Source organism: Pteronotus mesoamericanus, unplaced genomic scaffold, assembly GCF_021234165.1.
Source record: "Pteronotus mesoamericanus isolate MK-2021 breed Mesoamerican mustached bat unplaced genomic scaffold, CSHL_Meso_final scaffold_85, whole genome shotgun sequence".
NCBI classification, from domain to species: domain Eukaryota; kingdom Metazoa; phylum Chordata; class Mammalia; order Chiroptera; family Mormoopidae; genus Pteronotus; species Pteronotus mesoamericanus.
The window spans coordinates 25,074,336-25,102,026 of record NW_026555329.1 but is presented as its reverse complement, the minus strand read 5'-3'; the positions used below and the strand labels follow the sequence as shown (position 1 = coordinate 25,102,026).

At 35.8% G+C, this 27,691-nt stretch overlaps 1 protein-coding gene across 1 annotated transcript; it reads left to right on the top strand.

Moving 5' to 3' along the window:
* The first annotated feature begins 226 nt into the window (after positions 1-226).
* Positions 227-27,691, top strand: DBF4 (DBF4-CDC7 kinase regulatory subunit). The gene is made up of 12 exons (XM_054564592.1): positions 227-386; positions 1,553-1,725; positions 10,653-10,832; positions 12,404-12,454; positions 12,919-12,988; positions 13,198-13,274; positions 18,340-18,376; positions 19,426-19,471; positions 21,792-21,920; positions 22,310-22,424; positions 25,095-25,219; positions 26,699-27,691. The coding sequence occupies exons 1-12, from the start codon at positions 341-343 to the stop codon at positions 27,678-27,680; spliced, it is 2,031 nt and encodes a 676-aa protein (XP_054420567.1). The 5' UTR covers positions 227-340; the 3' UTR covers positions 27,681-27,691.

Here is a 27,691-nt window from a genome sequence, read left to right as displayed (position 1 = left end):
GGCACGTGGGGGCGAGCGCCAGGCGGGGCGCGGCGCGGCGCGCGGCGTGAGAGGGGGCGGGGCGCGCGTATCGGCGCCGCGGCCGCGTGACGCGTTTTCAAATCTTCAACCGCCGCAGCCCACTCGTTTGTGCTTTCCCTCTTCCTCCTCTGCGCCCTGAACCCGGTTCCGGCTCCGGAAACCCGGCAAGCAGGGGCAGTATCTCAACTGCGTGGGTGTGGTAAGTCTGCGGAAGGGGAAAGGCGACTGGCGGGTCAACGGGCCTCGAGGAGCCTTGTTTTCTCCTCCACCCGGCACGACACCCTCTCCAGAGCCAGCATGTAGGTGCCGGGCGGCTGCCATGAACTCCGGAGCCATGAGGATCCACAGCAAAGGACATTTCCAGGGTAGGACGCCCCTCCTCCGCCTGCAGTCTCTTTAATCTTTTCCTACGCCTTGGTTCCACCATTGATTCTTTACAGATTTCCTTTGGGTCCCTCCTTCCTTTCTGGCTTGTGCGTCCTTCTCTGTGGCCTGAAGGGAAAGCTCGCTCGGTTTAGGGTTTTGCCTCAAAAAGAGAAGGGATCTCGGCCCGGCCTTCGCGCTCTCCGCGCTCCTGGCGCGGCCACCAAATTCCAGGTGGTGCCCTTGGTTGTAAAACCTGAGAACAATGTGCGGACCTGGGAGCTCGCTGGGGCTCCCACAGATGCTGCGACTCGAGTCTCAGTTTAAGAGCAGATGTGCTCGTGGCTTTTTGCTTCATGATTAAATTGGGTGATTGTGGGAAGACTTTTGGTCTTACTCTTTTATGTTCTTCACTCATAAAGTTGAAACAATGTGTATGTCAAATACGCCATTGCTGTTTTCATATAAACAAAACCAAATTTCCATTTTCAGTTCTCTTTAATCTGTATATTATGTGTGCGTATATATGATACATATACATAATAACCAATATATGGACAGATTGTGTTCAAAAAGTTAATTTTTAAAGCACTTTGGAACTCAGATCTCTTTTTAAAGGAAATAATAAAATGAATGGTGATTTGATTCCTCAAATGGCCCATTCAGTTCTTAACAGATAGACAACCTCCATGTGACACTAAACCTTGAGCAGTGAGGAATCCTTGAGGACTAGATCATACTGGGTAACATAGGTTCTTGCATTGCTAAATGTTTTAACATTTTAAGCACCAGTTTTTAGTGTTCAACAGAATGGTGAAGCTCCAGAAATGTTTGTTAAGTAAATACCCCATGAAGTTTATGTTCTAAGGAGAAAAAAATCCGTAAGGTTTTATATTGTTCCCCACCTTAATACATAAAACACAAAACGCATAACAATCCTTCAGACTCAACTACTGGCTGTAAACAATAATTATTTTACAATATAGTGTCTGTTAAAATATATAGGGTATTTTGCCATTATCCTAAGTGGTGCTACAAAGAAATATGACATATTGGTGGGATAAAGGTTTTCCACTCTGCAATATGATTATTGTATAAAGAACTATTTTTAAAACAGTAGAAATTATCTGTCTGCAAAAACATCTAATTCTAAATTTTTAAACAATAGGTGGAATCCAACTCAAAAATGAAAAAAACAGACCATCTTTGAAATCTCTGAAAACCGATAACAAACCAGAAAAGTCCAAATATAAGCCACTTTGGGGAAAGGTATTTTACATTGACTTACCTTCTGTCACCATATCTGAAAAACTGCAAAAGGACATTAAGGATCTGGGAGGGGTAAGTCAAAATCATACACTGACAAAAAAGGAAAAATTTGTAACTAGTACTTTTTAATATGTAACATTTAAATTTTTCATTTTGGGAAACTTATAACCATATAAACACCAAGCTCAAAATTTTTATCAGCTGTATGTCATTAAGGGGAAACAATCTGCTTTTAACCTTTTATAGCCTGACTAGACTTGAAGGTTTCTGTGATTATTAGTTCAGTGTAAAGCTCTCAAAGTGTGAGAAGTGAGACTCCCTTGTCCTGGTGGAACCGCCTGCTACTTGCCTTCTCAATGTAATGTTGGGATGTCTTCCAGATAGCAGGAACTCTTTGCTTATGATTATTAGGGAGCTACATAAATTTGTCTCTATTAGCATAATACGAAGAACATTACTTACAGAACAAGTAAAATCTGAGAATTAAAATTGCTCTTGAGTGATAAAATTCTCAGCAGAATGAATGTCACTAAGGTAGCAGAATTTGGAAAGCCTCCTTCTTTCTTGCCTTGTACATTAAGTAAATGATTAGGAAATCAGAAAATTTGGGTAAAATTCTAACAGCTTCTTAGGATTAGTATTAGGTAAATTTTAGCAAGTAAGGCTAAGATTTTATTAATTTATTCCCTAATCCTTCCTGCTTAAAAGGTTTGTGCTGCACTTTGAGTTTAAGGTTAACATCCTGAACAGATCCTGTTATCACTGGAATAGAAATTGGAATACAAGTAACAAATTTCTTGGAATTGTTTATTGTTGCAATATTTTATTTACCTATCTTTGAAAAGCTATTCTACTTGTTTGCTACTCATTTTCTTAAAACATTGTAACACATCTTGTCATAGTAGTAGCATATATCATAATAACCATATGACTATTCTTAAAAGTCATGTTTTATGGTCCTGCAACCATATTAAGTATAACACCTCACAAGAGTGTCTTAATTTGTTACGATACTCTTAGACATTGAGTAAAGATCCCTTCATTTTAAAAGTTAAGTACCTAAGGGTCAGGAAGAGGGTAAATGACTGGCCCAGGGTAGGATTGGCCTAATTCCCAGACAAACATGCTACTGCACCATTCTGTTCCTCTAGCAATTAACTAGTTACAAAGAGCAGCTTTCTCATATATGATGCATATCTGTTAACCCTTCTGATCTAAATCAGTGATTTTATATTTGTGCTTTTAACAGTGGAACACCTGAAACAAAGTTGTATTCAGAAGTTCAATGTGTAAAGCCAATACAAACGCTTTAGTTATAACAGCAACATAGAAGCTAATGCAGGGACTGCTAACCCCTTTGCCTTCCTCCTCTCACCCCCATCAGTTCCTGGGCACTTACAAGAAACAAACCAAAAAAAAAAAAAAAGAAAAGAAAATGTAATCCTCATCCGAGGATATGTTTATTGGTTTGAGAGAGAAACATCGATGAGAGAGAAAAATATCAATCATTTGCCTCCCTCCTGTACATGCTGCTGGACAGGGGACCAAATCTGCAACCTAGGTGTCTGTCCTGGCTGCAGATTAAACCTGCAACCTTTTGGTGTAGGGGATGATGCTCCAAACAACTGAGCCACTCAACCAGGGCAACAAAGTTTAAATTAATTTATGCATTAGATAATAGAGGCTTCTGGTTTTATACATTTCAGATTTTTGTCCTAAAAGGGTTTGAGGTTGACCAATGAAGTGAAGTGCATATTAAGGGCATAAGTTTCCAAATTTTTCCCCAAGCTGTTGACTTTCAACTAAATTTTATTAACTCGATTCCTTAATTGTTTCTTGGAAAAAAATTTTAATCAAATTCTGATCTCCCCACATACTGTCCTTCTAGTAATTCAGTGATGTCCTGATTTCTGTCCCTTGCACATTATCATGTTTATCACTAAAAGTTATTTGGCTATGAAGATCTCCTAGTAAACTATAAAGGAATTTTGACCTCTAGACACTAATTTAAGAGTTCTAGGATTCAACTTTAAATACTGTTTAGTTTAATAGGTACTCCTTGAAAAAATTAATGCTTGCTGGTTAAATTTTATGATTATTTAGCCCCTTTTGTAATTTATCTTGCTTCAGATTATTACCATCTGTGTCCTTTTTTTTATCTAGAGAGTGCACTCCTGACAAATTCAACCACTAAGAGCAGAGCAATGAAGTCTGACATAATAGGGAAATATCTTTAACTGTGGCAAGGAAAGTAACTGTTACAAAACAGTCTAAAAAGGGCATGGAACCAGCCACATTTAGGTATATGTCTAAACAGTTTGAACTAAAAGAAGGCAGTGGGAATAGAATAGAGATATAATGACAGATACCTTGCTGTAACATGAACTTGAAGACAGTTACTTATTTGATGTTCATCGTGACACTGAGTTGTCAGAAAATAACAATAGCTAGTAATTTGAAGACCATGATAAAACTAAGCACTATAGGGCATAGTATTAAGTGTTCTATTAGAGTTAAAAATGATTCTGATATCCATCTTCTTCGAGCTAGGTAGAGATGTCATGGGTACAATTAATTTTAATACAACATAGAATGTCAGGAAGAGGGAAACATAACATCCAACTGAGGACTCTTGCCATTTTGCAGCCAAAATTTGAACTCAACCTTGAGGAATGAATGATTTGGATGTGGAAATTCATTGAAAAATTATTCCGCCAGTGTCTCCCACATACCAGCACTATTTTAGATGCTGGGGGTGTAAAAATTAGAGGTACTCTAGTCCTACAGGAATTCTTATTCTATGGGAACATTGGTTTGTTAAATAAATAATATAAAGTATAACGTTATGAGTGCTTTAACAGAAATTATGTAGAAATTGACATTAGAATATAGAGATGGAAATGATTGACTGTGCCTTTAGGAATTATACCGGAGATAAAGTTTGAGTCAAATCTTGAAAGCCCACTAATATAGCAGGCAGAATGAACAAACGAAGGAGAAGAAAGAGCATATTCAAAATGTATGTGTGCTTCTTTCAAGCAACTGCTAAAATTACAATATTGCTTGAGTTTGTGCTTTAGAGGGGGAAGATGACAAGAAACAATGTTACTCTGGGGCCAAATTGTAAATGATATTTTATTTACTACTAAAGAGTTGCAATTCAAGCTACAGGAAATGGAAAACTAAAGGAAATGTGTAGTACTAGCATAAGGGCAAACATATATAGACCACTGCGAAAGATCAGAAATCAACCCTCACCTAAAGGGTCAATTGAGAGGGAAGCTGAGAATCTCTCTTACTGCTCCTCTGGGTCACATTAGCATCAGCATCATCATTACCACAGCTAACAATCAACTGAATTGGCATGGAACCATTGCACCAAAACTATGGAACACTCACCAACTAAAGATCCTGCTAGTACCTTTTTATTCTCCTTCTGCTCAATATTTATAAGCAGGTGTCCAGTATTTACTCTCTGTATAGATTTCTTTATGGGTATAATGCACATGCTTCCAACACTAGTGTTTTGACAGCAGGATTTTACTGTAGGACACACCCCCGTGTATCATCTTGGAATCACAGGATGTTGCAGTTTGGAGGGACCTCAGAGATAGATGGATCACCTAGTCCAGGGTGCTGCTGTAACAAAAGCCTCAGAAATGAAGTATGTGACATGGCCTCAGTGGCCAAGCGATGGGCAGTGAGGACACTAATGTCAAACTTTGGAAAAATGGCAGTCCTAGTTATGCAGCCAATTGCCTGCAGTGATGTAGAAGACAGTATTAATGTAGGCTCCAAGGGAAGAGACTACTATAGACTACATGTGACAAGGTGTTAGAAGAAAGATGAGCTCGTGAAACAATGGACTGGCTTTCAAATAGAAAAGAAAGGAAACACATTCCAGGAATCTGAGACCTGATAAAAGTTGATCAACGTACCACGTCTTGATTCCTAAGAGAACTGAAAAAACATTTGAGCAACCAAGACCCAAAGCAACTCAGAGAGGAAAAAGTAAGACTGATGGTATGGTACTTAATATAACTTTTCAGTTGGATATAGACTTGGGGCAAAATCCAGTGAAAGACATAGTTTTCCCACCAAAGCAGACAGTGCCGTGCAGTGGAGACATGGAGCACCATGGGGGTAAAAAAGCAAGGAAATAAAGATTGGATCTTTTTTCTAAAAGAACTATGGCTGTGCTTGCTGGCTCAGAGAATTGACTGGAAGCAGATGGTTGAGGAAGCCCTTGTTGGTTTGAAAGAGACTATTTGGGACTTAATACTTTGCAAGCAGGAAATAACAGAATCCCATGCAACCCTCTAGAACGGCACGTTCCCCAACGCTCACTTCATATTTGACCAATGAAAATGATGAAAAAGAAGAAACTTCCAGAGGTGGGACCAAAGGCAGTAGAGAACCCCAGACCCTGTTATTGACCATAGACTGCTGTATGTCTCACAGTCTCCTCCCCCTCCCCCAAACAGCGTATTTTGTGGTTGTCCTGTCCCTGTATCTTTATAGTATATTGGGTGTGGAGGGAGAAAGGTAGATAACTTGTCATTTAGTTCACAGGTCTCTGGACCACAATGACCTTCTTGACCTGATGCCGATGTTTCATATAGCACACCCTTGGAGATACTGGACTTAGAACTGGATGCAATGACTACATGGGAATTTAAATCATCCCCCTTGGAGAGGTGTTTGTTATTTTACGTGTATTCAAGGGTGTACTGTTGCACAGACATTTTCCACCCACTAAATAGTCATGTTTCCCCCACATTGCAATCTCCTTGCAATTAGTCAGTCTTATGGGCAGTTTTGGCTAATGGGCTCTGTCCAATAAGAAAGTGTTTGTCACTTCTGGGTCAAAGCATTTAGGAGCTGGTGTGTGAACTGCCAGCCTTCCCTTTGCCTGCTGTGAAGCCAGGAAGACATTTATCATGATGACAACATCAGAATAACAAAGCAATCGAGACTGCTGAATTGCCACAAGAAGAGGTGCCCAGGAGAGAGAACCAGCCTGCACTGCAGTTTGTGCATATCATCCAGAATAGACCCAGGGAGTCATCAACAGCCATGAATGACGTCTCCCAGGAGACACAAGATTGCCAATTACATTGCTAGTTAGTTCAAAGTTCTAATCTTAGAGAGTGTACCAGGGATGTGGCTTCAGCATGCTAAGCAGAGACAACCTCCCTCCATTGCAGAATCTCCTGTATAAGAAGCGTGCCTCTGGGTCTAGAAATGTCTCAGTATTTCTGACATTGAAGTTTCTTCTGAATACCTAACACTTCAAGTCTATCAGATAACACAATGGCAAGAATTGCTGATGGCCAACCAATGCTGGTCCTGCTCTAGGAACCTAAGAAGTCTGAGGGAGCCACCCCCAAGAGGGGTGTCAGGACCACAGAGAACATGACCCCAGATCAGGTCAACACAGCTGCTCTAGGTTGAGAGTCACAGTCAAATGAAGTCAAGAGCACTTCTAGAAGTCAGGCTTAGAGGGAAAGATGAGAGCAGTCCAAAGAGAAAGGTAAATGGCCAGTAAGTCAGGGTCAGAATAGAATTAAGTGTGAGCCCCTCTGAAAACTCCGGGTTGCTGGACACGTTTACATAGGACACTGAGAATCTTCACAGTTTAAAGGAGCCGAACCTTTCCCAGCCAGGGCCAAGGGACCTTACCGAGAAAGAGAAGAAGAGCACCAATGGGTAAGCACTAAGATGAAGAGCCCACAGCTGGAGAAAGCATTTGCATTCCTCTCTAACTGTTCCTGCTGCCTCAGAATCTTCAAACTTGCTCTTTCTTTAGCCTAGAAGACTTGCTTCAGGATCCACAAAGCTCCTCCCTGGCCTCGTTCAGGTCTCTGCCCCATCAATGAGGTCTTTGTCAACAATTCTGTCTAAAATAGCACCTTCTGTCTTCCTCTCATCCCAATTTATTTTTCTACATAGTTCTAGCATCCACTTGTGTATGAAATACTTATTTGCAAATATAAACCTCAAGCTCCCTGAGTCCATTGCTGTGTCCCTAGCTCTGAGCACAGTTCCTGAGAGGCTTAAGAAATACTTTTTTTGAATGAAAAAAATAACAAAAATGAAATACATAAAAATAAAGGGTCAAATGATTTTTCAGCAAGATTGCCAAGACCATTTAATAAGGAAATGATATAATCTTTTCAACAACTGAAGCTAGGAAAACTGGATATCCACTTGCAAAAGAATGAAATTTTACTCTTATCATATGTCATATGCTAAAATTAATTTAAAATGGATCAAGATCTAAACATAAGACCTAAAACTCTTAGAGGAATGTATAGGGAAAAATCTTGATGACATTGGATTTGGTGTTGATTCTTTGGACATAACACCAAAAGCACAGGCAAAAATATGAAAACATAGATAAATTGGACTTCGTAAAAATGAAAAGGTTTTGCTCGTCAAAGGGTGCTATCAAGAAGGTGAAAAGACAACTCACAGAATGTGAGAGAAAAAATTTTGCAAATCATATATCTCATAAGGGATTAGTATCCAAAATATGTAAAGAACTACAACTCAACAACAACAACCTGATCAAAAAATTAAGTGAAGGGCTTGAATAAACATTTCTCCACAGAGCTAGAAATGGCCAATAAACACATGAAAAGATGCTCAGCTTCATGAACCATTAGGGGTATAAAAGTCAAAACCACACGCAGTACTATCTCACTTCATTGGGATGGTCACTATCAAAAAGTGTTAGTGAGGATATAAGGAAATTGGAGTTCTGTGTACTTTTGGTGGGATTATAAATTGGTACAACTGCTATGGTAAATAGTATGAGGGTCCCTCAAAAAATTAAAAATAGAACTCATATAATGTCAGGCCATTCCATTTCTGCATACGTACCTAAAGGGATTGACAGCAAGGGCTTGAATATATAGTCATGTAAGGGTGGTGGTCCCCCCAAAACTGGAATTTATTTATAAAAAATTATAATTTCTTACATACTTAAATTTCAAGTCACCCTCAAAGCACTTTCCATTTGATGTAATAAACATCTTTTGAGATGTTTTTCCACGGCTCAAAACAGTTTTTGAGCTTGTTGGTTTTGATCCCTTTTAGTGCTTCTGCTGTTTTTTGTTTCACCTCTTCCACATTAGCAAACCGTTTCCCTTTGAAGATTTTTTTTCATCTGGGGAAACAAAAAAAAAAACGTTGATCAGGGTGAACTTAGGTGGCTAGGGAAGGTGGGGCATGGGGGCCAGACCGTTTTCAAGAACTGCTGTGGACAGGTGTGCTCATAAATTACCCACCATGAAATGGGCTAATCCGTTGAAAGAGTCTTCAAAAAAAAATTCAATGTAGCTGAACACAGCCTCTCACAACAACACCAGCTGGTATATTGATACAGTTGGGTTCCTAGAACACTCACTTAGTGGGAGAAGCCTATACTTAAGGGGCCTGTTAGCCAAAAGGTGGGGACAACCCAAATGTTGACAGATGAATGGAGAAAGAAAATGTGTATACATAAAATGGAATATTATTCAGCCTTGAAAAGGAATAAAATTCTTACCCATGCTAAGTAAAATAACCCAGACACAAAAGGGCAAAAACGGGATTCCACTTACATGAGATATCTACAGTAGTCAAATTCATAGAAACAGAAAGTAAAATAGAGATCGAAAGGGGATGGGAAGAATGGGGAGTTGTTTAATGTATATAGTGTGTCAGCTAGCAATGATGAAAAAGTTCTGGAAATGATACTGATGGTTACACAACATTGTAAATGTATTTAGTGCCACTGAATTTTACATCTAAAAAATTGTTAAAGTGGTAAGTTTTATATTTTATCACAGTTTTCAAAAAAATGTATAAGAAATTAGACTTTTGAAAAATTGGAAACTGGCAGTGGTAGGGCCAAAAATTTCTGAAAATGAAAATAGTTGATATGTAAAATATTCATTTATATTTCTGCTGGCCCTTGTAGGCATTTGAGTTTGTAATCATTGGAATAAATAAATGGGGATACTTAATTTATTTACTTGTTAATGAACATGTGGCTCAGCAAACAAACGGGGGCTGTGGAGTAGTGATTTGCATTTAACCTGGGAGCCACTGGCCTTAGCAGCACATTCTGTTTAATGCTTACATGAAATTAACTCGTCTATGACATACTTGCCTTCATTTTTTAAGTTATCTCTATATTTTAAGTAAGATCTCATATAATTAGATAAAGCTCTTGAAAATACTTTAGAAGTCTTTAGTATTTATTTCTACTTATTTTAACTTTCCTGCTCTTGGAATGGGAGTGATCTTTGATAATACTGACATTGGTACATGAGTTTATAAATTCAAGCATTTAAGTTGTGGTTTTCAAACATTTTAGTAGGGAAATTCTCTTCAAACTGTCTTACTCTCTTAAGGGTAAGGTTTCTCTCCTTCCTATTAGTTTAAGCCCCATGGGATGATATTATAACTTCATGATTTTTGAATTGCAGTTTAATAGGAAGTCATTAGCCTCGTGGTTATTTAAATTGAAAATTCAGTTGTTTAGTCACATTAGTTACATTTCAGATACTCAGTAGCCACATGTGGCAAGTTGCTACCATGTTGCTTAATGCTGATAAAGAACATTTCCATCATTAGGTAAATTTGGAGCATGGACTTGAATCCAAACTCCTGTGTTCAAATTCTGTTCTTTACTACTGGTATAATCTCAAGCAAGTCACCTGACTTCTCTTCAGTTTTCTTCATCACAAAATGTAGATTAGTGCCATGTGGTTGTTTTGTGGATTAAATTAATGAGGATATGTATAAAGTACTTAAAATAGTATCTGGCCCCTGCTGTTGTGTTCTTACTCGAAGTCCCATAGTACTGAGAACTCTAGGTTCAGAAGAATACTGTATAAAAAATAATTTATACCGTACTAAAATGTGTCAAATTGGCATTTTATCTGTGCATAGCATATGAAATAGTTTGATTTATATGACTTACCTAAAAATATTTTGTTTTCCTTTAGCGAGTTGAAGAATTTCTCAGCAAAGATATCAGTTATCTTATTTCAAATAAAAAGGAAGCTAAATTTGCACAAACATTTGGACGAATTTCTCCTGTACCAAGTCCAGAATCTGCATATACTGCAGAAACCACTTCACCTCATCCCAGTCATGATGGAAGCTCATTTAAGTCTCCAGAGGCAGTAAGTCTCTTAAATATGCTTTGAGACTCTCAAAGGCTTACAGACTGAGGATCTCATGATTTTTAAGGGGAGGCTGGCAGCAGAGTTCACTTACAACAATGTTTAAATTATATGTAGCTTTCCAGTCATTACAAGGTTGCTGTCTTATTTTTTTTTCCTAATAGTGCTTGTGTTGTTATATTTTGATTCTTAATATATTCCTTTGCATTTAGAGATGGATTTATTTTTTTAGAGTAATTTACAACTAAAAAGTAGCAATGGATCACTGTTTTAAAGAAGAAATGGAAATCTTTTGTTTGGTATAGAGTTGTTGAAAACTGTAGACACAGGCCATATCCAGCCTGTTACCTATTTTTTATAGCTTGCAAGCTAAACATGGTTTTTACATTTTCAAATTGGGAGAAAATTAAAAGAAGAATATTTTATGACAAGTGAAAATTATATGAAGTTCAGATTTCATTGTCCACAAATAAAGATTTATTGGTCTATATCTATTTGTCCAATACCCATTTGTTTACATATTGACTGATCACTTACTTTTTTGCAACCATTCAATATGTAAATAAATAAAAGCAGAATTGGATAGTTGGGTTAGAGACTACGTGGCCAGCAGAGTCTGAAACATGTAATATCTGGCCCTTTGTAGGATAAGTTTGCCCACCCCTTCTATAGAAAAATTATTGACATTTGATCCTCTATTCGTTGCCAATAAGTTGGAAGATAATAAAGAATAAGTTAAACTGATTTATTGAGTGTGGAGAAGGGAAGAGATTAAAAACTGAAATGTTTATCTTATTTTTAGATCAATAGGTAATTATTTTAAAATATTCTCAACTTATCTACAGTAGCCATTTGGAAAGCAAGAAAAATGGGGGCAGGGCAGCAAATGGAAGAAATGAGTTACGTAAGAGATATCACTTAAAAAAGAAACAAATACGTAGAAGAAAAAAAGTCAAAGGAGAGGAGATCAAGAAAGGCTCATACATCCTTTTAGTTGATGCTTTTTTGGAGGAACAAGATTTTACACCAGTGACTAGTTCCACATTAATTGTTCTTGGTATTTCAATTGCTTTTTCTAATGTTTATTTAAAAAGTGAAATGCCATGTAAAAACAATATCAGTTAACTATATTCTTAGATCTTCAGTTTAATGGAATGTTAAAATGTAAACTTAATATTTAATTATAGACAGTTTCAGGAGAACACAAATAAAATGTCCTAGGCTATTTTATTTTTCATATTTAATAGAATTTATTGTAGAACTGACCTGGGGTCTCAACAATGTTCAATTGAGTTTAGTTGCTTCACCAAAAAAAAAAGAAAAGAAAGAAAAGAAACAGACTTTTTAATAAGAGTGAATTTTACAAAGACCTTTAAGGAAATTGCTTTTTACTATACATTTATTTCCACTAAGTGATAGTCACTAACACTTGTACAAAGTTTATCTTTTTAAAATTTCATGTTTATATTAAAATGTACCTATAAATTTTATCTATTTACTTTAGCCATTTTATCTTTTTAACCTTTTTTCATTGAGGCACTGTGTTTAATTGTTCTCTGGTCTTTTTATAGGTGTGTTTGAGCAGAGGAAAATTATTAGTTGAAAAAGCTATCAAGGACCACGTAAGTAGGAACTTTAAAAACTCACAGTATATATTCTGTTATTAAAAACTCCAGTGGAAAACAGAGATGTTCTTGAAATTTCTTTCCTCATTTTAATAGGAAAAGCTTACATATCAGCCAGTATCTCATTTTACAAAGAACAGAATCTACTTTTCATGAAAAAGCATCTCCATCTTGTGGCCTTCTAAAGTATTACTGGAGACTTTTGAAGCTTGTAGCATTTTTGTAATTTTAAATGGATTAAGTTCTTGAAACTATAAACTCTAAGGCTACAGTGTGCGTTGATTGTCAAGATTATGGGACTATACTAAGCAGGATTGATTTTAGAAATTCCAGAAGAAAAAACTGATGCTGTCGTTGCTGTTGTGTCTATAGGGTTTGTTCATTGTTTCAAATAATTTTTAAATTCAGCTCATTTAAAGTAATAATTTCCTGAAAAACTATCCACTTTTTTTTTTTAACAGGATTTTATTCCTTCAAATAGTATATTATCAAATGCCTTATCGTGGGGAGTAAAAATTCTTCATATTGATGGTAAGGATTTTACCCTTGTTTTTTGACAATATTTCTTGTAAGTATCTATTTGTGTCTCTTGGTTCTGAACTTTACATAGTGAGAATTCTGATTGCAAGAGATACCTGATATGATAATTCTTTCATGTAAATGTAATACAGTTAAAAGAAAATATCAGTGTTTAACTTCAAAGGTAAAAATATTAATTTTAAATCTTTCTTTTAATAAAGACATTAGATACTACATTGAGCAAAAGAAAAAAGAATTGTATTTACTCAAGAAATCAAGCACTTCTGGAAGAGATGTGGTATGTTATTTTCCTCAGTTTTTAAATTAAATTGATCAAGCTTAGTTTTTGTTTACATATCTGTAGATTTTATTTTCCTTGCCAAGTAGAAAATGGTATTGTTAGGATATCCTAGGCATAAGCCTGTATACTGTGTGCATATTTCTGTTATTTGTATAAATTGATGTGTATCATTTAACCTTAGGATTTCTTCATGAGGTAAAGTTGTTCTTGGGATGGTGGCATCATTTTGTTTCTTATTTTCTTTGGTTGGTTATTTGTGAGATGTTTTTAATATAGATAATATATTCCTTTTGGGAAAATAAGTAGGAAGTATACTTACTTTTCAGCTGTTCTAGATGGTGGTATAGCAAAATCTTGTCATATGCTACGACTACCTGGCCTAACCTCAAAATATTTGTTGAACAGCTGCATTGGACTTGCACTCTGTAACTAATGTTCCCATATCTTCAGTCTCTTCCCTTTTAGTAGCTTCCTCTTTGAAGCTGCTATACATAATAGAGCTTCTTTCATTTTTTAAAACAAATGCAATAAAACCTCCCTTGCTCTACCATTCCTCCCTAACTGCTATATAATCTTTATATTATCCAAACTTTTCAAATCTCCATTTTTATACTTTTCACTCTTCAGCCTACTGACCAATTTCTAAATCATTGCCACTTTTTAAAACCAGTCATATTGGAAAGAAAAACAATTTTAAAAAAATCATATTGGCTCAATTACTGTTAATTTTCCCTTGAACTTATGGAACTTGTCTTATCTCTTAACTTTCTCATGGTTTTCTTAGCTCTCAGAGCATTATTTTGTGGTCCGCTTTTTTTTTTCCCCCCACTCAATCATTAAACGGCTAGAATCTAAAAAGGAAAATTTATGGAAACTATGTAAAGACATGAAGTCATAAGCAGGATGGCATGTTTTGGCAAATTTCTGTATTTTCATTCAAGTTGATCGTTGACAGAATGACAAGAAATGAAGCTGGAAAAATTAATAGGTTCAGATAAGAGTATAAAGGAGACTGTACAATGTATAAAGGAGTTAGATTTTATCTTGAAGGATTTGGAAAATTATAGAGAGATTATTAATGGGAGAGTAACTGGTTAGATAGGTATTTTGGAAAGACCTTCCGATTGCCAGTAAAGAATATTTGCAGGCAAGAGTATCGGACAGGGGCTATTGAACTCTCTTGAACACGATTTGCATTAAGAAACGTTTTACATCATGTCTACCTCATATATGCATGTTAAAGAAAGATTTATAAAGTCTTTGTGACTTAGGATTTTTGATCAGTTCTCATTTACATAAAATATAAATAATTTGCAGAAAGGAACAAATAATTTATTTAGTATTTAAATAAAACTGCTAATACTTTGTTTGTCTGTCTCATTTACAAGTAATAAAAAAATTTCCAGATGACTGTTTCCAAATTTTTGCAAAATCATCAGTAGATATTTCTTTATTGAAATATGCTAAATATGCTTGCTACTGCACTCTGCAGATTATTTGGATTGTACATAGAAATGTATGAAAATTTAAACTCAGGACATTTATGGATTCTGAATACATGCAAATATCCAGTATTCTGGGATGATATGTTTGTAATCAGGGGAAATGTTGAAGGCCTGCTTAAAGTAGTAACAGAAAGGGAGAGGAAGATTTCAAAGTTACTTATTAACAGGTTTCAGTGCCTAACCAGTGCGTTGAATCAAATATAAATTTCATGAAGTTAAACATCAAAATATCATACATACAGTACCCTAAAATGTAGTTTTTATCTTTTTCAACACTGGGTCTTGCTTACACATGTCACCCCCATTGTTCATTTAGTATTCAACAAATGTTCAGTCCTATTGTGTGCCAGGCATTAGGGAAAAAAATTAAAAGCTGTTTCAAATAGGTGTGAAAAGATCTTACTTTTCTACTCAAACAAAAAGGATAAGAATACCAAATCCTTTTATTAATTCAGGATGTGTAATTGGTCAGCTGGATTCCAGTACTTGCAGCGTTTTTGTTTTGTTCCCCACCCCCCCTCAGTTTATCGGCAACTTATTTTGTGGAGGATATTTTAGCGTATATGTGCTTGAGGAATATTGGCGTCTTTGGTTTTAGTGTTAGGATAATGCTGCCTTAATAAAGTGCTGGAATGTAATTCCATTTCTGTTTTCTAGACAAATTTTGATAGAATGGGTTATACTCTTTAAATATTTGGTAGAATTTACTAATACGGTTATCTGGGTGTGGAATTTGTTGCAAAATTCTCAAACATGAGTTCAGTTTATTTATTAGTGGAAACTCAGGTGGTTTATTGCTTCTTGAATACACTTTGGTAGTTTGTGCTTTTCAAGCAATTAGTACATTTTGTTAAAATTGTTGAACTGATGGAAGGAGTGTTTGAATAGTTCCTTATTAAACTTTCAATGTTTATAGGGTATATAATGGTGTCTCCTTTCTCATTTCTGGAATCATTTTTTTTCTTGGCCAACCTGGCTAGTTTTAATAATTTTACTCATTTTTTCAAAGAACTGTACTTGCTATAAATTTCCTTTTAGCTCTGTGCAAAGTTGCATCCCAAACATCTTATATTAGTTTTCTTTTTAATATACAGACTGTTTTTTAGAGCAGCCTTAGCAGACTCACAGCAAAATTGAGTAGAAGGTACAGATATTTCCCATCCACACCTTGCTTGCAGTATACACACAGCATCCCCCACTATCAACAACCTACACTGTAGTGGTACATTTGTTATTAATTGATGAATCTGTACTAAGTTATCGTCTCTCAAAGTCCATAGTTTACATTAGAGTTCACTTTTGTCTTTGGGTTTAGATAAATGTATAGTCAGGTCTACCATCAAAATATACATACAGTACCCTAAAATATAGTGTCTATGACCTAAAAAGCCTTCATGCTTCATCTGTTCATCCCTCCCTTTCCCACGTACCCTTAGCAACTACTGATCTTTGTTATTATCTCCGTAATTTCACCTTTTCCAGAATGTCAGAGAGTTGCAATCATATAGTATATTGTTTTTTATAATGGGTTTTTCATTTAATAACAGGCATTTAAAAGTTCCTTGTTGTCTTTTTATGGCTTGTTTGCTCATTCGTTTTTATCATCGAAAATTCCATTGTCTGGATGCACCATAGTTGACATGTTCACCTACCTTCCAAAAGACAACTTGGTTGCTTCCAGGTTTCAGCAGTTATGGATATAAACATCCAGGTGCAGGTTTTTGTATAGACATAAATTTTCAGCTTATTTTGGATAAATACCAAGGTTCATGATTGCTGGATCATATGATAAGAACATTTTTAGTATTGTAAGAAACTGCCAGGCTGTCTTCCAAAATGGCTATACCACTTTTCATTATATGGGGTAGGCAAAAGTAGGTTTACTGCTGTTTGCATGGAAAATGATAGAAGAATAAACTGTTTTGAGTACTCAAAACTGTAAACCTACTTTTGCCCACACCTGTATAAGGTTCCTTTGTCCCTGTTAGTATTCCTTGTTCGGAAGTCTCCTGTCTGATATGGCCACTCTATCTTCCTTTTCAGTAGTGTTTGTGTGATATAACATTTTGATTCCTTTTACATTTAACGTATCTTTTTGCGGTAATTCTGACATGAGGAACATCTTAGAGATGGTATCTGATTATCTTTTTTTCCTCAAGAATTGATCATGTTTTCCTGGTTCTTAATGTGTCCAATAGTTTTTAACTGCATATTAGACATTGTAAGTATTAATGTTGTATAGACTCCAGATCTATTATAATACCCTGGAGGAGGCTAATTTTTTTGTTGTTGCTGTCATTGTTTTAGCAGGCAATCATCCAGTTTTGTTTAAACTATCAGTTCTGTCTCAGTTTATGTATATGTTGGGTCTAATCTCAGTTTCAATTTTCAAAGACTTATATGGAGCTTTCTGTTTGTGCATCACTTATAAATTAGTCCCAGATTTGGGCAGTGGTTTGAACCTTAGTTCCAATTTTCAAAGCTCTTGCTTTGTCTTTGTTCTTAGAATATGCATCTTAGAATTATGCCTGGTCCTTATGTGGATTTATACAGGGAATTAGGAATCCCTTTCTCTAGGTTGCTCTTCTCTGTGGTTTCCCTTTCACTCTCTAGTCTGCAGGGGCCCATTTCCTACTTTCTTGAGTCAGAAAGTCAGAGTTACTCAGTTTTTTGTGCTTGTGGTACTGTTAAAATTGCAGTTTTATAACTGGGGCTCACCCAAAGGGCAAAACTGTGGGAGAAAAGAAAGAAGACATAATACAGCAATTCTCTTTGTAATCTTGGATGGCAGGATCCACTTTCCTGGTTTTTTCTAGCCATAAGGATGGGGTTTGTATAGGAGAGGCAGTTGCTGGCTTCACTAATCCCACCAACTCCGTGGCTGTAGATCCATTCTTAAGGCAGCATTGCAAAAGAAAAGATGGGGGGATAGGAAATTTTCCCCCTAAAAGATAGCCTCTCCAAGTTTTCACTTCCTTCAACAAAGTACCTGCGTTTGTTTACTTTTCAGTCTGCAGGTACTTGCTTATTTTATTCTATTCAGAGTTTTTAGTTGTACATAATTAGTGGGATTGATTGACCATATTGGATGTATTCCATTTTAACTGGAATTGATAGACTATCACAAATGTTTTAATAATTACTTTGTCCACTTTATCACAAAGGTTCTGCTAAATAAGGACATAAAAGTAATTTATATGACTATTTCTAGATTATTTCACTATCTGTACTCTATTCCTATTGGTTGATTTCTTTCTGTGAAGACAAAAATTATAGCTATAGTACAAGGTACTAGTTGGGTGTATTGTAAAAGAAAGCATTTGTATTACTAAATTCCATTCCAATGGTTAAGATCTTTAATTTTTGAATTTACCTTTCGTTTCTTTGGCTGAGTTGATTTTAAAAAGCAATTTTTTTTCATTTCACCCCACAAAACCATAATAATCAGCCTTCTTTTATATAATTATTTTCCTGTATATATACGTGGAGGGTATTGAGCACAATATCAGTTACTATTTTAACACACAGGATTTTCACTATATTAATTTTTTTTTTAGGGGAAAAGAGTAGGTATTGGCACACAGAAAACAAGAAGTAAGTATTTTGATACACTTAAATGTGTTTGGTTTGTTTTAGAAAGTAGAACATAATTTTCTTGAAAATCACATGAACAACTCTTACTCCGACTGGCTGGCTCAGTTGGTTGGAGTGTTGTCCTGTACACAAAAAGGTTGCAGATTCGATCCCTGGTCAGGGCTGTATGGGGGCCAATCAAGTGATGTTTTCTGCTCACATTGGTGTGTCTGTCTCTGTCTCTCTCCTTCCCTCCCTCCCTTCCTGTCTCTCTAAAATCAATAAATTTATATCCTTGGGTGAGGATTTTTTAAATAATTATGTAAATGACTCTTTAAATGACTTATCCAGTAGTTCTTAGCTTTTTTAAGAACCTTGTCCTCTGTGGCAATCTGTCGAAGCCTATGGACAACCCTTCCTCAGAATAATGTTTTTAAAATTATTTTTAAATTATTAAATTACTAAGAGAATCAGTTATTGAAATTCAATTCTCAGAACTTTTTAATGAAATAGTGATGTATGTGCTTTTATTACACATTAAAATCAAGCTCTAAAAGTGATTCTGATTACAATAATTTTTAAGTGATGAGCATAAATGATGCTTTGAGATACTTGTAGCAATTAATATGTTTTAATTTGTATCAAAATTACTCACACTAATAACACTACTGTGCCATGTTTCTTATACGTAAAATTGGAGGAAATACCAAATTTCAGCTAGAGGTTACTAACAATAAAAGTTGAGTTTTTTCCTGTTCCAACTCAAGAGCCTCCTGAACTCTACTCAGATCCTTTAGGGATCCTTTAGTTTAAGAATCTCAAAATGTGGACAGAGCTTCTGTTACTTTGAAGCGGGTTGACATTATTAAAAAACCTTACCTAAGACTTAAAACTTCTAATTGAAAGGAAATGGCTAATGGGTACATAGTTGCAAGTTTTTGTCTGTTTTCATTTTTTTAACCAGAGTAGTTTTGTTTAAAAAAAAAAAACAAAAAAAAACTTGGATTTGTAAGCGTATAGTATCATGTTTTGTATTATTTTCTGTATATCATGTTTTATATGTTTTCAAGCAGGTAGACTCAAGAAGCCCTTTGTAAAGGTGGAAGATGGGAGCCAGTAAGTATCTAGTTCAATTTCTATGATTTAAATACAGTATCAAAAGAGAAAAATCTAACTAAGGTATCTCTGTCAATACTGTTAGGTTCATTTATGTTAGGTTTATATTATACTAGTGTGCATGTTGCACAAATTACAGAAAGTAGCATTAATTAATTTATGCTTGAGGACTGAGTTTAGGTTTAGTATGCTATAGATAATAACTCCTTGAAATAACTAGTTTAGAACAATCATGAGACCAACTCAGTTTTTTAATATTTTCAATAACCATTCTGTGGGTAAATGCAGTACCCTATGGTTTATATCAATTACTTAACAACTGCTTCTACATTAGTAACAAAGAATTAGGTACTAGTTGGAAACACAAATTTGAGTCTAACATTTTGTTGGTAGTTTTCCTAAACTTACTCTGACATTTAATCTTAATGGAGGATAGGTCTATGTAAAGTAAGGATAACCTTAATGAAGATTAAGGGTATAAGTAAATTAAGTTGGTATGGGAGAATCAGATTTCTTTCTCTTGATGTTCCATTTACTCAGACATGTTGATTAATTACCCAATTAGGCATGTAGAGGAATTATCTTGGGCACTTGCTGAGATAATAAATGTGCGTTGAATGCTTCTGTTTATGAAATGTATTACTATGGGGGAAAAATGTAATTCAAAAATAGGCCTGGAGAAGGCACCAATAAATGGAAGAACATTCCATGTTCATGGATATGAAGACTGCATATTGTTAAGATGTCAGTACTTCCCAAAGTGGTCTACAGATTAAGTGCATTCCCTACCAAAATCATGATGACTTTTCTTTAGAAAGAAAAAAATCCATCTTAAAATTCATATGGAATCTCACAGGGCTCTGAATACCCAAAACAATCTTGAAAAGGAAGAATAAACTTGGAGGTCTGTACTTCCTGATATCAAAACATACGGTCATCAAAATAGTTTGATGCCGATGTAAGGACAGATATATAGACCAATGGGATAGAATAAAAAGCCCAGAAATAAATCTTTACATGTATAGTTAAATGATTGTTGACAAGGATGCCAAGATCATCAGTGGGGAAAGGACAGTCTTTTCAATAGATGGTGCTGAGAAAATTAGATAGCCACATGTAAAAGAATTAAGTTGGGCCCTTTATACCATAGGTAAAATTAATTCAAAATGGTTCCAAGATCTAAAATTATAAAACTGAGAAAAAACACTGGGGGAAAGCTTTATGATACTGGATTTGGTGGCGATTTCTTGGATATGACACCAAAATCATAAGTAACAAAAGATAAAAAAAATAAATTGGACTACATCAAAATTAAAAATTTCTCTGTGACAAAGGCCACAATAAAGTGAAAAGGCAACCCTTGGAATGGGAGAAGATACTTGCAAATAATACATCTAATAATCAACATCACTTATCATCCAAGACATGCAAATCATGACACTGCATTACACCTCAACCTCACACCTATTAGGATAGCAACTATCAAAAACCCCAGAAAATTACAAGTGTTGGTGAGTTTGTGGAGAAATTGGAACCCTTGTGCAGTGTTGGGGGGATTGAAAAATGGTGCAGCTGCTATGGATAAAACAGTATAGAAATTACTCAAAAAATTAAACATACCATATGATCCAGCAATTCCACTTCTGGGTATATATCCAAAAGAACTGAAAGCAGGGTCTTGAAGAGATACATGCACATACATTCACAATAGCCAAGAAGCAAAAGCAACCCAAATGTTTATTAACAGATGAATGGATAATGTGTTGTTCACATACAATGGATTATTATTCAACCTTAAAAAGGAATGAAATTCTGATACATGCTACAGCATGGAAGAACATTGAGGACATTACGCTAAGTGAAATAAAAGATTTCATGGTTCCACTTAATGAGGGTACCTAGAGTCATCAAATTCATAGAGACAGGAAGTAGAATTGTAGTTGTCAGGGATTGGTGGGAAAGGGAGAATGGGGAATTACTGTTTAATGGGTATAGAGTTTGAGTTTTGCAAGGTGAAAAGAAAGTCTGGAGATGGATAATGTTAATGGTTGCAAAACATTGAATGTATTTAATGCGACTGAACTATACACTTAAGAATAGTTAAAAGAGTAAATTTTGTTATGTGTGTTTTACCACAATGTAAACAAACTTTAATATGTTAAAAAATATCGGGTCTAGAATTATGAAGGGAAGTTTAAATGATTTCTATTGTTTATTTCAGATTCCAGATGAATTACATGATTTTGAAATACATATAAAACTTGAAACGTGTTTTCTTTTATCATAAGAATTGCATGTATTTTTCTTTTTGTTCTTTTAGACTTTATAGACCATTTTATCTTCAGCAGACCAGTATGCCTTTTATAAATTATTCTGTTCAGAAGCCTTCCAGTCCATTTGATATAGATAAGCCACCTAACATCCAAAAGCAAACTCAGGTTAAACTAAGGTTGGTTTAACCTTTAAGTAATTTTTTTAATCCTTTTAAAAAAACATTAAAATAATTCAGGTAATGCCAAGGGGGGTGGGGAGGAGGGTGTGTGTGTGTGTGTGTGTGTGTGTGTGTGTAAGAGAGAGAGAGAGACAGATCATTCATGATTTGCCTCTGTATATTTTTGTTCTTTGGCTAGATTTGAAGTCTGACTCTCTTTTAAGTATTTAGACAATGTAGACTGAGAAGGGAGCATGAAGATAATTAAAATGTGTTGTTTCTCTTAAGTGATCTGAAATATGCTCCGTAGTCATCATATGACAGATTTTGATAGGAGGGAACTATAAAATTTTAAAATTACTCCTTATTTTCGACAGTTAATTCTTTTTACCATGTATTTCCATCAGAATCCAGACAGATGGCGATAAGTATGGTGGAATCCCTATTCAACTCCAATTGAAAGAGAAGAAAAAAAAAGGATATTGTGAATGTTGCTTGCAAAAATATGAAGATCTCGAAACGGTAAATGTAATTTTTTTTATTGGGGGGGTTAATATTTCTAAAAGTATGAATAAATATCTGATTGTGGTTTATAACTTGATAAATTATTAAGTATATATTTCTTATTGATAGAATTACCTGAAATTTTAAGAATGCAAAGTGTGGAAATGTATATTTAAAAGTCATTTTTATTCATTTATTCAACAAATATTGTGCACCTACAGTGTAAGAATCACTGCTCTGGGCAAGTGGCATTGAATAAAGAGACCAATTCCCTGCCCTTGTGAAGATTACATCGTATGGAGGGGGAGGAGAAATAGGTTGAGCTGCTGTGACTCCCTGTCTTGGTAGCGTGGCCTAATGTAGTAGGTGCCCTGTAGAATCCAGTGGCACAGCCTCCTCTATCACCCAGCCTATGTACTTGAGGTGCGCCCATTGTGTAGGCTGAGTACATCCTCCTCTTGTAGATGAGTCTTGGTTGCTTTTGGCAGATCAATAGGAGGGATTTACCCAGGCTAGTAAGCTACAAGGATTGGCTGTAACCACCTACCACCAACCTCCCTCCTCTGTGGAGGATCAGCTGTGCAGAGGCAAGGTGTTAGTGCTCTGACATGGTCTGCAGCTGTCCACTGGGCATACAGCCCTGGGGTTTCCTAGGTGATACGGGCCAAGGTCAGCCCCCAACCTGTGTTTTGCCCGGGGCCACCCTGCCTGGGTTATAAAGCAATGCGAGATGGTACTTGTGCTGGGCTTGGAGATTCCCAGGTGAAGCCAAACTGTGGATATTGACCGGCTGCTACTGGGGCCACTTAGCAAGAGTTATGGGGGCTGGGGCCTCACTGAGGTCAGCTGTTGCTTGTTTGAAAGGATTTAGGAAGTTGTGAAGCATGAGCCAAGGTCATCCATTCACATGGAGAAGTCTCTCTTAACAGCTTGTGTGACCCTGTAAGTTGAGCGGGACTTGGAGTCTCAGGGGATCTTCAGGGCAGTTGATAGAGTCTCAGGATAAGGCACCCGCCTGCCAGACCTGTGGGTCTCTGTGGGGAGGGTTCAGAAAAAGGTCCATGGCCTTTCTGTCTGGGAGAAAGCTGTCCCCTGGCTCTTGCCTTACTGCCAAATCCTTCGCTTTCTCCCTGTATGCCAAAGGTGCTACCATGGGGCTGGAGCTCAGAGGGAGTGAGTCTGAGTAGATGAGTCCTTGTGTGGGTTCTTTAACAGGAACCTTTTGGGACCCCCGAATTTTCTCCCTCCCACTGTGTCCCTCCTGTCTTCTTTGAAACCAGAAATTATGGGGACTTACCTTCCAACACTGGAACCCTGAGGTGGGGGACCTGGTGTGATGCTGGGATTCCTCTCTCCTGAGATAGCCCTCCTGAATTTTTATCCATCACAGGTGGATGTGGGACCAGCCAGCTCCCTGTAAACAGATAACATAAATGTACAAAACATGTGTTGACTGTTTACATTGGTAAGACTTCTGGTCAACAGTAGGCTTTTGGTATCTTAAGGGAGTCGAAGTTATACTTGGATTTTCGACTTCGCAGGGGTTTGGTGCCCCTAAACCCCAAGTTATTTAAAGGTCAACTCTACTGTGTTTTTTTGTGACAATGGGAGAATTTAACTTTTGGAAATACAATCAAACCGTCAAGTTAAAATTATATGAAACTAGAGAAACAGAAGTGAGGTTCTTCCATGATTGTCTTGATACAGACATTTAGCTAGGGCTCCTGGTTAGCTGACAGACAAATGATAGAATTAGCTGGAGATTCCACCTAATCAGAAGGAACTTTGTTTCCTGTGAGTTTTATTCTAATACACTGACCTCGTTTACTTTTGTTCTTGACCACTCTTAGGATTGAGAATAACTTCTTTTTATTCTCCATTATATATAAGCACTGGGTAATAGAATCATTTGTTTATTTGCAAATGTGTTCCTCAGTTATGAATCTTTTTTTATAAATACAGTGTTCATTGTACTTTGTGTGTTCCTTATAGCTTCTTGTTTTGGTTTCATGCATGTTAAATTACAACATTTCTTTCACCGAATATTTTATAAGCCCTACCTTTCTTAGGGAAATTGTGTAAGGATAAAATAAAGTAGTAAAAGGAAAAGTGTTTTAAAAAACATTAGCACACTATAAATGTTAACTGTTTTTTTCTGTCTTTATCTTCATTTTCTGATAATAGCTCATTTGTTTTCAGTTAGGTTGACCCTTGAACAAACGTGTTTGAACTGCACCAGTCCACTGAAATATGTGGATTGTTTTCAAGAAATACCTGTACTATTTTTAATCCAAAATTGAGAGTCTTTGGGTGCTGAGGGGTAACTGTATGCATTGATCTATGGCACTTTTATATAGGAAACTTGAGCCTTTTCGGATTTTGGTACTTGCACGGGGTCATGGACCCAATATCCTGTAGATGCAGAGGGACAGCCGATGTAGTTTTATGTTGATTTTTCAACTACGTACGAGTTAGTTTCCTGAACCCTTCTGTTGTTCAAAGGGTCAACTGTAGTTTGGTGGTTTCTTAGAAGTTACTTTTATTTTACTTCTTAACATCCTTTGAGGTTCTAGTAAAAGGTTTGGAGTAGTTATTAAAAACCTAGTTTTAGGGGCAAATGAACAGAAAAGTATCTTTTGGTTTAAAAATATAATTTTATGACTTACATGCTTTTTTGTTTTGTTTCAGCATCTCCTAACTGAGCCACACAGAAACTTTGCACAGAGTAATCACTATCAAGTTGTTGATGATATCATATCTAAGTTAGTGTTTGACTTTGTGGAATATGAAAAGGGCATGCCTAAGAAGAAAAGGTAATTTATCCATCTAAATTTTAAGTTTTACTAGAATATTAAACTATTTTATTAAGCTAAAATTCAATCTAAAGTTTGCTATTCTTAGAAAGATATGTATTTTGAGGATGTAGAACTGATTACTTCCTCTCTTCTCTCTACTACCAAAAGTGCTCACTTACCTTCAGATTACTTTGAAGGTCCTCTTTTTAACATTGTAGTCTAGAGGAGGTTTTTTTTTTTTAATTAAAAAACTAGGTAGTAAATATTTTAGGCTTTGAGAACCTGAGAACCTTGAGACTCCGATTCCGCTTTACCATTGTACAGTGAAAGCAGCCACAGACATTATGTAAATGAATGGATGTGGCTATAGTTGCGATGAAACTTTATTTAGAAAACAGCACACTAGATTTAGCCTATGTGCTATATAGTTTGTCATCCCTTATTAAATCATGAAGTTTACCATCTACTTGGACTAAATAAGCTAGAATTTATATAAATCTTAAGTTTTAAGAAGCCTTCGCCCACTTACCCTCTATTAAGTCTTGCCTATACTTTACTAAATGTTTCTCCTCAATCTGCAGCAAAATTCTGAACTAGTACTTATATATAAGTAGGTATTCCTTAAATCAGTTATGTTATTATCTGTACAATTTTAATCTTTGTGGGTAAGTCACCTAAACATCTCTAAACTTTAAAGGAGAGGGGTGGTATTCGACTAATGTTTTTATATTTTTTATCTTCCATTTGTTCAAGAGGAATCTTAAATGAAAGTTAAACAAAATAAATATAAAAGGAACCATTCTGATTTTGAAGGGGGAGGTAGAATTCTGTATATCCCTGTGTAATCTGTGACATGTATATCATAAAACATTTGTAAACTGTTTAGTTTCTTCCTACATATGTATAATTTAGGATTGTCTAATATAAATTGGCATGCCAAGGTTACCAGTAGGCTCCATTTGTCATCTCTGGACATATAAAAATACTTGCTATGGTTTTAGATATTTTAAACTTAAATATAAATAAAGAGATACATGTTTCTGCCTTAGGTTTCTCAATAAATACTCATTTCTACATCGCTAACTAAAAAAGACAGCATTAATATTCGGATCATAGAAGTTGTGAAATTTTTCAGGATAATGAAAAATTTAGGAAGAGATCCAATTTCTTTACTGTTATTTTTCCTTGATTCATATGATTAAAATAGTTTTTAAACACCAAATTCAAGATACTGGTTACTTCTGGACAGAAGGGAAGATTGTGGATTGGAAGGGGTGTATACTAAGAGCTTTCAGCTGCATCTGTAAAGTTTTTATTACCTTAAAAACATCTAAAGTAAATTTGGCCGAATGCTAGGATTTCTGTATTTTTGTAATACTGACTTAGTTAAAAAAGTTTCATAAGTAGTTCTGAAAGATTTTTACTAATTTAATTTTTAACTACTCAGAAATTTTTGATAGCAATTATTTTTACTTATTTTTCTTCTTTTCTATAAAGATTAAAATGCAGCGTTGGATCTTTTTCTCCTATTACTGCAAATATCCTGAAAAAGCCTGAACCAAAAGAAAAGCTAGAACTGCAACTTATCTCTCAGAAAGACTTCAGGGAAAATAATACACAGGTGATCGAGCAGAGTTTTCAACATAAAGAAACCCAGCAACCTGAAGAAAAGTGTGCGTTCATTTCAGAGCACATCACTTACCCTTCAAATGAAACGAGAGGACTTGATGAGAAAACAGCTAATAAATGTTCTATGATAAATCCAGCTGACAGTGACACAGAACACAATTTTACACATCTACCTCCAGATAAAAATGAACAAGGATGCATTCTTGATATTTCTAAACATAAATTAATTATAAATGAAAAGGACTTGGAAGAAGTAAGAACAGATCACAGTCCATGTAAGCTACAGACATCTATACAAGTTTCTGATTTCAGTATGGATAATGGTACATCTCAGCCAAAACAGAAGTCAGATACCGTGCTGTTTCCAGCAAAGGATCTGAAGGAAAAAGACCTTCTTTCAATATTTGGTCATGATTCTGGTCTGTTAGCAGTAAGTAGTTCACGGGAGCACCTTCCTATTCAGGTAAATACTCCATCCCAAAGTCATCCTGAGGAACCCAATGAATATGACATCAAGAGTAAGAATAGCTTACCCTCTGGTAAAATCTGCCGGAAAGTGAAAATATTGTTAGGAAGAAATAAAAAAGAAAATCTGGAACCAAATGTAGAATTAGATAAAGAAAGAACTGAATGTCTTACTATACAAGAGGAAGACAGAATTTGTAGTTCACAGTCTCTACTGGACTTATTTCAGACTAGTGAAGAGAAGTCAGAATTTTTGGGTTTTACAAGCTATACCGAAAATGGTAGTATATGTGATGTTTTTCATGTTTGGGGGGAGGAAGATTCAAATAGTCTGTTGTCAGTGTTTTCGTCTTCCCCTTCAACTTCTACATTTACTGGCTTTTAGGCTTTAAAAAA

What these genes read in the sequence shown, in the direction of transcription:
- DBF4 (XM_054564592.1), top strand. Translation starts at nt 341, where the DNA reads ATGAACTCCGGAGCCATGAGGATCCACAGCAAAGGACATTTCCAGG. An exon ending in CAGCAAAGGACATTTCCAGG is followed by an intron (nt 387 to 1,552) that starts GTAGGACGCCCC and finishes TTTAAACAATAG; the next exon opens with GTGGAATCCAACTCAAAAAT. An exon ending in GCACTTCTGGAAGAGATGTG is followed by an intron (nt 13,275 to 18,339) that starts GTATGTTATTTT and finishes TTTTTTTTTTAG; the next exon opens with GGGAAAAGAGTAGGTATTGG.